This window comes from Lissotriton helveticus, chromosome 1_1, assembly GCF_964261635.1.
Source record: "Lissotriton helveticus chromosome 1_1, aLisHel1.1, whole genome shotgun sequence".
NCBI classification, from domain to species: domain Eukaryota; kingdom Metazoa; phylum Chordata; class Amphibia; order Caudata; family Salamandridae; genus Lissotriton; species Lissotriton helveticus.
Genome location: NC_136057.1, coordinates 1,254,980,282 through 1,254,993,318, shown reverse-complemented (window position 1 = coordinate 1,254,993,318; position 13,037 = coordinate 1,254,980,282). Strand labels below are relative to the sequence as shown.

General features: G+C 43.7%; 1 protein-coding gene across 2 annotated transcripts in view; it reads right to left on the bottom strand.

Moving 5' to 3' along the window:
• The window catches only part of LRRK2 (leucine rich repeat kinase 2), a 2,266,429-nt gene that overhangs the window by 1,200,886 nt on the left and 1,052,506 nt on the right, over positions 1 to 13,037 (bottom strand). For both annotated transcript variants that reach the window (XM_078680082.1, XM_078680090.1), the window contains one exon: positions 10,262 to 10,389. In XM_078680082.1, coding sequence (XP_078536208.1) covers positions 10,262 to 10,389 — 128 coding nt within the window. The remainder of the gene's footprint in view (positions 1 to 10,261; positions 10,390 to 13,037) is intronic.

Sequence of the window (13,037 nt, the reverse complement as noted above, 5' to 3'; positions counted from 1 at the left end):
TCAGTAGCTGGTACCTGACTGAGGTCACTGCTTGTGACATGTGTTGTGGCTCTGGGACGGAGGCTTCCTGCAACAGTCCAGTCTGGAGAAACCAGATATAGATGGTTGTCTATATGCTGGCTGTTGGTAACCTTGTAGATACTATGCCGGTAGGTCTGGTACTGCTCGGTGTGTTTGTATGCACCCTTATAACTCGAGAAACCCCATCCACGTGCTCTTCGAAAGGGCACCTTTCGATGTAGGGTCCCCAGAGACTTGGCCGTATCTGTTTTAATGGCCAACAAAGCATCATCAATATGCTTCTCGAACAAAGTATCTTTATCATATGCCATGTCCAGGATTTTAGATTGGACTTCAGTTCTGAATGAGGTCGCTTTAACCCATCTTTGGCGCCTTAAGACCGATGCGCCGGCTAGTTGTCTGAAGCCTGTGGTGGCTATATGCATGATGCAATTGATAACCTCGGCAGCTGTGTGCTCTCCCCTCCGTTAATATCTTCTTGGCTTCCTGCCTTACATCCTCGGGGATGAGATCCAAATTGGCATCAATATTGGACCACATCTGGCAATCATAAAGGCCAGGAATCACCAAGGTGTTAGCCTCTCACACAGTCATGGCAGACATGGTGGAAAAGTGCTTGACAATACTATTGAAGCGGCGTCCCTCCTTTTCAGATGGTGATGCAATAAGACGTTGAATGATTTTTTTACCACCTCTTTGCTGCCTGATATATAACAGAATACCATTTGGGGTGCCCTGTAAGGCATGCAGGGAATTTACTGGCGCTCTATATTTCTTGTCGATCCGAGGTAGGACAGCCACCACTGTGACAGGAGATTTCATAACATTAAGCCTCTCTTGCAACATATGATCGATAATAGAGATGGAGAATACAAACTTCCTTGTTTGCCTCTTAAAATCATAAAAGAAGCAGTCAGATTGATTCACTGTGATAGGCAGGCGAAATCTGGAATCTGCACTATCCATTAGGTTGTGAAAACCTCTTATATCCTCCAGAGGAGTCAGAAGGTTGATATGGAGGTGGGAATGTCACGGGTATATTATATTCATCCCACTCATCCATAGATGTCTTCAGCTCCATCCTCAGAAGAGGATGGATTGTCCCTAGAGGGTGCTGGTATGAGGTGACAAGGCATCATTCTAGGAGTGGGAAGCGGAGGTAATGTTGATGTGAAAGGTATCACAGGTGGTGCTGGTCTTAAGGTTCCAGGAACAGTTTCCTATAATCTGTTAACATAGCTTGCACGACCTGGATCAAAGAGGGTGACATCTGTGTAGAATCTTGTCTAGGACGGTCTATATAATATCTATACGGTTCGTGTTCCTTACGAGAAACAGAGTAATAATGTTGGTAATATTGCTCCTCATCATGATAGTCTTTGTTCTCATTTTGACATTTTACGAGTAATTCTGAAGGAATATGAGTTGTCTCAAACGGACCGTCGTATGTTTCTTCATTTTCCAGCAAACAACTAGGTTGGTGACATGATCTCAGGTCATAGAGATGCCTTGTCCATCTTAGAATCATGCTGTAGTGGCATCAAAGATACCGCCGTCAGCAAGATCTCTTTAGAAGTCTTCGCTGACTATGTCTACGGCAGTGTCATTGACGGATGCAACGCCGGCAGGTCCACAGTCGACGGGATTATCGTCGGCGGAGGTTTAATCTTCAACGGTGGTCGAGTGGATTGTGTCAGCGTCAATGAGATCAATGGTATAATTGTTGTCGAGGAAATGGGAGCACTGTTGGCGATAGTAGATGATGTTAACCACCAATACCACCGCCAATACTAATACTACCACCACCACCAATACCAATACCACCTCTACGAATACCACCACTACCACTAATACCACCTCCACCAATACCACCACCACCAATACCACCTAAACCAATATCACCACCACCAATACCACCACCCCCACGAATACCACCACCAATACCACCACCATCATCAATACCATCACCACCAATACCACCAATACCACCACCACCAATACCAGTACCACCACCACCAATACCACCAGCACCAATACCACCAATATCACCACCACAATACCATCACAACCACCAATAACATGACCACTACCAATACCACCATCACCATCAATACCACCACCAATACCACCACCACTAATACCACCACTACCAATACCAATACCACCACCAATACCTCCTAAACCAATATCACTGCCACCACCAATACCACCCCCACTACCACCAGCATCAATACCACCATCACCATACCATCACCACCAATACCAATACCACCACCACCAATACCACTAATACCAGTACCACCACCACCAATACCATCACCACCAATACCAATATCACCACCAATACAAATAGCACCAATACCACCAATATCACCACCACCAATACCATCACCACTACCAATACCACCCTCACCATCAATACCACCATCAATACCACCACCAATACCCCACAACCGTCAATACCAATACCACCGCCAATACCAATACCACCACCACTACTGCCACCACCACCACTACTACCACCAATACCACTACCACCACCACCAATACCAATACCACCACCACCAACAATACCACCACCACCACCACCAATACCACCACAAAAAGAGGATTAGAGATGTTGATGCAGAGAGGGATTTCTGAGAGGATTTATGCCTCAATAAGCCGGACGATGAGGCAGATGCATGTTATTCTTCCATAGAAGCAGTGGAATACGACGACAAGGCTGGCATTGAGGATATTTTCCTAGGTTTCTCCTTTTAAGAGTATCTTTAGTCTGATGGGAAGTTTTGGGATGTTTCTTAGTCTCCTCAGACTTACTTTCAGGTGACCTTGCTCTCTTACGAGACTTGGAAGAGTTGTCATTCTCTGCATCTTTTTAAGCCACAAAAATAACCTGCCCTCTCTATCCTTCAGGGTCTTGGAGGAGAAAGTACGACAGATACTGCACTGTTTTACCTCATGCTTTGGATGGAGGTAGTAGATGCAGTCTCTGTGTGGGTCCTTTATGTACATTCTTTTTCCCCACAGGTCTTGCAGGGACGAAACAGGCCTTTCTTGTCAGACGTTGTATCTTTCAAGTTGAAAAAAGCTGTTTAGAAAAAGGAGAAGAAACTGAGCAGAGCTCAGAGAGACTCCCTTTCCACAAGACGTGCGGTGAAAATCTGAGGGACTCAGTCACTCTTTGGAGTGTTCTGAAGGGTGCTAATGCCCGATTGGTCGCAGTTCAACTTTGGTCATTTTTAGGTCGAGCCTAGTGGCAGTGCGCTTGAGCTGCTCGCTCTACGAGACTGCTATAGTAGAGTATGGGAGAGAGGCCGCTCCCACTCTCCGCCCATATTTTTCATTGACTTGTGTCATTGTCTTTCGTAAATGCTGCCTTCAGATTGGTTAATAGGCTTGTTAGTCCCTCATTAGTATGGCCTTGTCTTCATTTGTAACATCCCATGGCTACTGGCCCCTTTACTTCGGTTGCTACACGGGACCCGTTATTTAGTCTGTAAGCACTATTTACTTTATTGAGTTTCTTCTACTGCAGGCCGGACACGCACGCTTCAGCTGAAACCGCTTGTGTGGTTTTTAAGCAACACGGCTGCCCCAGTAACACCGGGCGTGTTTTCAATTACTTTAACCAGGCATTATCTCGTGTCTGTTTCACCTCCCCCAAGTAAAATGGATTTGGAAATGATTAGTGAATTATGTCATGTGAATTCCACGTGGCACACAATCGTGTGCTAATGGGCTGAAGCTGACAACAGCACATCTATATTACATGTCATCTGTACTAAAGCTATCTGACAGGTTGTTTTCAAAAGCCTGTTTTATTAACAACACTACCACCACCTCCAACACCACTACCTTCAACACCGCCACTGATACCAATAACACCGCCACCACAATAACACCACCACCACAATTACCACCACCACACCAATACCACTACCAATACCACCACCACCAATACTACCACCACAAATATCACCACCACCAATACCACCACCACCACGAATACCACCACCAACACGAATACCACCACCTCCACCACCACCTCCACAACCACCAATACCACCACCACCACCACCACCAATACCACCATCCCCAATACCAGCACGCCAAAACCCAAACCACCAATACCAATACCACCACCACTAATACCACCACCACTAATATCACCACCCCCAATACCTGCACCACCAATACCAACACCACCACCACCAATACTAATACAACCACCACCACCAATACCACCGCCAATACCACCACCACCACCAATACCACTACCACCAATACCACCACCACCACTAATATTATCGCCACAACCAATACCACCATCACCACCACCACCAATATCAATACCACTGCCAATACCAATAACAATACCACCACCAATACTACAGCCAATACCACACCACCAATACCAATACCACCACCAATACCACCACCACCAATATCAATACCACCACCACCAGTATCAATATCACCACCACCAGTATCAATATCACCACCACCAATACCATCACCACCAATACCACCATCCCCAATACCAGCACCGTCAATACCAATACCACCAACACCACCACCAATACCACCACCACCACTAATATCACCACCCCCAATACCAGCACCGCCAATACCAACACCACCAATACTAACACCACCACCAATACCAATACCACCACCACCAATACCACCACAAATACCACCACCACCACTATCATCACCACCACCAATACCACCATAACCACCACCCCCACCCCAATACCAACACCACTGCCAATACCAAGAACATACCACCACCAATACCAATACCACCACCACAAATACCACCACCACCACTATCATCACCACCACCAACACCACCATAACCACCACCCCCACCCCCAATACCAACACCACTACCAATATCAACAATACCACCGCCAATACCAATACCACAGCCAATACCAATACCACCACCATTACCAACACCAATACCACCACCACCAATATCAATATCACCACCACCAGTATCAATATCACCACCACCAATACCACCAATAAACTACCACTAATACCACCGTTATTACCACCACCACTAATACCAATGCCAATACCAATACTACCACCACTAAGACCACACCACCAATACCACGGCCACCAATACCAACACTAATACCACCACCACCAATATCAATAACACCACCACCAGTATCAATACCACAACCACCAATACCATCACCACCAATAACACGCAAAAAAAAACACCACCACCAATACACCATCACCAATACACCATCACCAATACCACCACCACCAATACCACCATCACCAATACCACCATCACCAATACCACCATCTCCACAACCACCCCAATACCAGCACCGTCAATACCATAATCACAACCACCACCAATACCACCAATACTAATATCACCACCAATACCACCACCACCAATACCACAACCACAAATACACCATCACCAATATACCATCACCAATACCACCACCACCAATACCACCATCACCAATACTACCATCTCCACACCACCAATACCACCACCCCCAATACCAGCACCATCAATACCATAATCAATACCACCAATACTAATATCACCACCAATACCACCACAAATACCACCACCACCACTAATATCATCACCACAACCAATACCACCATCACCACCACCAATACCAATACCACTGCCAATACCACCACCAACACCAATACCACAACCAATACCACCACCACCAATACCACCACCTCCAGTATCAATACCACCACCACCAATACCACAACCACCAACACCATCACCAATACACCACCATCAATACCACCACCACTAATACGAATGCCACCACCAATACCAATACTACGACCACTAAGACTACGACCACCAATACCACCGCCATCAATACCAATGCCACCACCACCAATGCCACCACCACCAATACCACCACCACCAATACCACCAACACCACCCCCAATGCCACCACAACTAATACCAATGCTAGCAATAACACCACCACCAATACCATCACAAATACCACCAATATCACCACCACCAATACCACCACAAATACAAATACCACCACCAATACCAACACTACCACCAAAACCACCAATACCCCACCACCAATAATACCACCAATATGAAATCCACCACCAATACCACCACCACCAATAACACCACTACCACCACCTCCATCAATACCACCAATACCACCACCACCACTACCACCTCCACCAATACTACCAGCACCACCAATACAACCTAAACCAATACCACCACCACCAATACCACCATCAATACCACCACCATCATACCATCACCACCAATAACAATACCTCCACCACCAATATCACTAATACCAATATCTCTAATACCAGTACCACCAATACCACCACCACAATACCATTACCACCACCAATACCACCATCCCCATTAATACCACCACCACCAATACCACCACAATTACCAATACCACCACCACTAATACAAATACCACCAATAACACCACCACCAATACCACTGTCCATACCACCACCAATGCCACCACCAATACCAATACCACCATCACCATAAATGCCACCACCAATACCAATACCACCACCACCAATACCACCACCTACACCATCACCACTACCAATACCACCACCACCAATAGCACCACCATTAATATCAATACCACCACCAATACCACCAATATCACCAATACCACCACCACCATTAATAACATCACCACCAATATCGCCAATACCACCGCCACCAATACCACCACCAATACCAATACCACTGCCAATACCAACACCACCAATACAAATACCACCAATACCACCACCACCACCAATACCACTGCCAATACCACAACCACCACCACCACCAATACCAATACCACCACCACAAATACCAATACCACCACCACAAATACCACCAATACCAATACTACCACCACCAATACCACCAATTCCACCACCAATACCAATCCCACTGCCAATACCACCACCAATATCACCACCACCACCAATACCATCACCACCAATACCAATACCACCACCACAAATACCACCAATACCAATACCACCACCACCAATACCACCGCCTATACTATCACCACTACCAATACCACCACCAATACTACCACCACCAACATCACCATCAATACCAATACAACCACCAATACCATCACCACCACCAATACCAACACCACCATTAATACCATCACTACCAATATCTCTAATACCACCACCACCAATACCACCTCCACCACCAATAACACCACCTCAGCGCCTCTTGCTCACTAGTAATAGCAGGGGCACTATATAAGGCCAGAGCTGCAGCAGAGACTGTCCCTCCCTCCCTCTCTCCATGCCTGCCATAGAGCACAGACTGCCCTGCACCAGGAGGTGAAACCTGAGCCCTACTACTGCTGGAGTGTACTTTATTAGGCCAAAGATAGCAATGACATTGCTCAGTGCCACACTGCACACTCAAATCACAGAGAGGGCAGGAAATAGCACCCCACCTGCTCTTCCTCCTGAGCGGCGGCAGTGGAATCACAGAGCGAAAGATGTTGGAGCACTGTTAGTGTTCATAGCTTAGATCATATGTAACTCTCAATTCACACTTTGTGTCTGTGTAATTTATTACACGTACACATCTTCTTTGCGGCACTATTTATCACTAATTTGAAGATGTCGCAGGCCGGTCTTTTCCTCTGATATTTACAATCTAACAAGCGGTCGAGAAGGTCCTTTGTTTCAATGCAATAGGTCGTACATTTGCGAGAGTTTAAGCTATTAGTATTGTAAATGACAATGCCTTTTATTTATGTTTTAAAACCCAAAACATAAATAAAAAGAATCGTCATTTACAATGCCATTAGCTCAAACTCATGTGACTGTGAAACCTATAGAATTGCAAATGCTTGTTTTTATATAAATAAAGGACAAAGATAGGCTATGAAACTAAAGGCCTGTGGCCATTGTAGCCTATAAAAGCTTTAAATTACTGCTTGATTATAGTACCGTGGGACTCCCACTTCGATGATGGAGAGTGATTCAAGCATGTGAATCTATGAAAGATAACCCAGTACTGAATAAGGAAGCTCTCTGGCAGTATGCAATGCAGAATCGTCAGGGGGGGAGGGGGTTAGGGAATGCAAAGCAATGAACATGCGGCTGCCCTCCAGGACACAAGCAAATGCACAAGAACACCAACAAAAACACACTACGTCCTAGAAGAGAGGGAGGAGAAATTACTTACTATAGAGAAACCTAAAGAAGGTATAAAATATATAAATAGATAGGTACGACTGAACAGTTATGATCAGGTAGTCGAGAGATAATTGAAAAAAAAACAGCAGGGAAGAAACAACTCCGCTGGAATAGAAAATAAAGGCTAACATTGATGACTGTAAAAATGGTCAATGTAAATAAGGTCGGCACAACGGAGACCCAGTCAGATGGCTAGTGCCCATCTTAAAAGAAAGAATAGCAGACGCAAAAGGGATCTGGCTGATGCAGCGGACAAAAAAAAGGAGAACACAGTGTGGGAAGACCAACGCCACAAGTGAAGGTCCAACCAAAGAACTTGCGATAAGAACCGAAGGGAAAGATGGAGAGGCCATGCCTACAGCCTAACAAGCATGGAGGCCAGAGCAAAAGAAGCTTATGTTGGCACAGAACAAGTTGTGCCTGGGCAACAAGCCAGGTAGCATCATAAGTTAGGATCTTGACACTCAAGATCTTATTTGGTATGCTCATAAGTACCTGGGAAAGGAAACCCCCAAGGGGTGGAATTGTATCCACGTTTGAAAGAAGTGAAAAAAACGGCAGGAAAAAATCCTAAGGGAACACCAACCTCTGCACGAATCACCTCAGAGAGGGTGGTCTAGGAACCCATGTCTGAAAAGAAACAGAAGATGAAAAATAGATATACATCCCCAAAAAGTTGCAGAAGACATGTCTGAAGAACAGCAAGGCCAGCAACGAAATGTTGGGTTTGGTATCAGCGGTGTCATGGAACGTCTCCAATACAAAACTGAAAAGCAACAGTAGCTTTATGCAAGACAGATTGAAACAGGCCTTGCACAGGCATAGAACATAGAGGGTCGGACGAGCAGGCCATCCATGCCTAGATAAGGACAAGATATGTCCGCGAGGAGCCTAAGAGAATCTACCAATCTTTGCATTGTCTCTGAAAAAAAAACTATTATCAGGTGGTAGTAATAATGCAACAAATACTCTCCTGGTTTTGGAGATTAAGACATAATGGTTGTGGGTCTACTCTCACATATTTTCTCTGGTGGACAACCCTGTTTTCTTAAATCACATTTTTTTTTAACGTTTTTTCACTTAAAGTGTTAATTTTTCCTATTTAATGAGTTACATGATTGCTCAATCCACCCAATGTCTCCTTTAAAAAAACAAGCTTAGACAGTCCAATCAGCCATAATGTAGGTTAACCGCAGGCGATAGGTAGTCCAAGTGTTTCATGCTCAGTTTATAGTGTTCGGAACAGAAGTGAGTTAGGGGACAACGTGTCTAAAGATTTTTGAGATACCACAAGGGAATTCCATGTGTCATAAATAAAGGACATCTTCCCCCAGAGTGAAAATTTATGCACATGTACCAAGAATACAGATTATTTTAGAGTGTTCTTGCATCAATTCTTTTGGCTTAGGCATCTAAACTTTGAGGGTAGAAGAACCATACAAGAAATACGGTTGTAAGTCTGTGTAGGCATTGCTGATAATCATGCCACATGCCTTGTATTTTTAACAGTTATGAAGAAAACCAAAACATAATTTCGAATAAATAGGTTTACCCGTGTGAGGTCTGTCCCAACAGTTTTTCTCTTTTTCTTAAATGTCAATAGCTATAGGATACATGGCAAGGATTTCCCCAAAATATAGTGCAATTTAATATTTACAACCACCTCTCTAATTAGAAGTTAAAGTTAAAAGGTTCTATGCTGTTCAGTGGTGCAAAAAAGAGGAAGTGGGATCCATGAGCAAGGCACATTTAGTATGTCACCCCTGCCACTAAAAATGCTCTGTCTGGGGCACAGCTTGTTATACTTGGCATGCATGGCAGTCTTTTTTCTACATTACTGAAAATCTAAAAGAAAGTAACAAAGTTCATGAAATTATCAAACATACTCAGACTTTCACTGTATGACACATCAAGTAGATAACAGTATTTCAATTTATACAAAGGCCCCCGTATCAAATTTGCTATAGGTACATTCACAACCGAATACCTTGATATTAAATAGCCAGGGTTTAATGGAATCCACTTCTGCAGATCCTTTGCTGAGGTCATATACAACCAGGTACAATGCTCGTTGAGTCATGAAATGGGGATGAGCGCTGTAGAACTCTTCTTCTCCTGACAAAAAGATGATTGTCAAACTTCAATTATTATTCAATACCAAAAGTGGGGGGAAAGCACATGTAATAATTTGAAAACACTTTCCATAGAACAAGTATATGTATATATCATTACTTTCACCAGGTGTACCACTAGAACTTTGCTTTTCATGGCAACCTAAAACTGACCATCTTTGAAACGTGTTCCTAATCATCTGTTAAAAAACATTCCACCTTATTGGAGCTATAGAACAAAAGTTAGTTACAGGTTATTTTAAGCAGATTAGGAGACATAATTGCACCACATGACATCCTGATCCCAAGTATTTCTTTCAGCAGTTACAGAATAAGTGTGATAAATCTTGGTTGTAATTTTGAAACCATACCCTTGCAGACAGTTAGGTGCCACGCCTTTCCCGCAGGCTGTGTCTACCCTTACTCCAAGATGCTCACCTGACATTATTTTAGTGGCACACCACTTTGGTGAAAGTTCTTCAATCGACATGTAAGAGCATTTTTCACAAATGTGATGCCAAGAGGGCCACCATATTTTCATTGTGGCTGCAGTCAGCGTAGGGGTCACAATCTGAAAACTAGCAGTTCCGTCACCCGTAAATGAGGTAGGGAAAAGTGTGTTTGGTGCAGTGGAAGACATGGTGATTTACTGTAAATCACCAGTCTGTCAAACCCCAAAATGACCAGTACGACTTTAAATACCTCCAATTTACAATGAGCATTTGAGTGAATAAGAAAATGTGTATTAAACAAAAATCAGAGCCTGATTATGACTGGTTTGCAGGAGACCTTGCATTCCAGAAATTCCCAATTTTGAGTCGATGGTAAAGAGCAAATGCTTTAATAATGAATGCTAATCCAGAGCCCTATATAAATGCCAAATAGGCATTACTCAGCTTGGGGTTTCTCTAGCTAGCCACAGAAATAGAAAGTTACTTGTTTGCAATCCTAGTTCTTCATATTAATCTTCATTGGCGTGGCAAGCATTGAACTGTCCCACATGCAGGATCCAGAAGAAGATTTTTGAAATTTATATACACATATTTATCCCGAAAAGCCGACATTTTAAAATCAGTGTTAGACGCTCATCCACAGGATATGTTGGCCAGATTTTATTTTAATTAAAAAGGCCAGTTCAAACTTTAAAGTCACTAGCATGAAGACATGAGGCTAGAAATAAATTTCACAATACTTTTCAAAGGAAAAAAAACAATGGTAATGCCGCCTGATACGCTGCAGTCAGCGGAAAACAGTAAACTGTAATAGCTACTTTCATGAATTTTCCCCAATTTTATCCTATGATTCCATGTCAGTGGCAGTTATATCAGGTCACTTTTTACACAGACATAAATCCCTGTCTAACAGGCAATCTCTGTTAAGATATTGTCACCATGATGAAAGGAGGATGACTTGAAATTTCAGAGGCGATTCCCTTGAAAGAGAGATCCAATTAATTGCAAGCAACTTTTCCTTTGCTTGCAACAGATCTTCAGTGACAATCTTAAACACTGAATACAGTATCAAACCCATTCTTTGAAAAGTAGTGGGAGCATTTCAGTCTCTATTCTGAGAAAACATCCTTGCTTCTTAAGTGACTAAGGAGGAATCCAGGAAAGTGAGTTGATTGGAGTGTGGATATTGATTAATTGGCATAGCTGTTGGGGGAACCTAGGAGGTGCAAATGGATAAAACCCTGAAGCAACATAGGGCTATATGTATCATGTACTTTACCGGTCCAAACGTCTCAATTCGCAGAATGGGGAGGTTTGTGACCTGTAAAAGGCATTTTGGTATGTATGAATTCCAATTTGCAATTACTCAGTGGCACACTCGCCGGTCGCGAGGGACGCCGAGTAGGTTTACAAGCTAGGAAGAGCTCCGTAACAAATGGATCCAGCGGCCTTCCTTAATCACTTGTAGGACCCAGAGGCTCATTGAAGCCCACAAAAAAGATACACCACTGAGTTACAGAAAAGTCGTATGTATACGTATATTTATATGTACATGCCCATTGTTAGGCATACCTTTCATTTTTTGGAGTGGAACTCACAGGGCTGTGACGTCCTGAAGAAGAGCTGAGGGGTACAGCTCGAAACTAGTTGACCTTCTACTAGGGTCCCGGTCCCATTATACAACCGGGTCACCTAGAGAACCATCCCACTTTTAAATATATCTACTAGGAGCAAGAATAAAGTTGTTTTCCGCCCACTAGTTAGATATTTTTTAACTCACACCACTCCACTCACTTCCCTTTTCACATTGCACCACACATAGTCATCATTAACAGTGCTCCTACGTAGTACGCAAGTCTCAGCACGCCTCAACCCGCAGCGGGTTGGGAGGACCCCTATGATGAAGCATGTCACCTTGAGTAAACTCCAGTGAGTGAGGGGACTCAAGAAAAAGGGTATTCTCCCCTTTATCTTTCCTTTTTTTCTTGTGAGCCACATCCAATGCAGACAGTGTCTCACCATCACGGCTAGGTTCTTTCATCCGAACTTTCGGATTTTGTTGACTTCACTGTAAATCACCTTATGTACTGAGGTCAGTAGTTATTTACTGTTCCATGGTCTGGTCACTAATGCAACTCTCTTCAGACCACAGTAATGAGCTAGGCTATATTGGTAACTGGTTTAACTGCATAATTCTGTA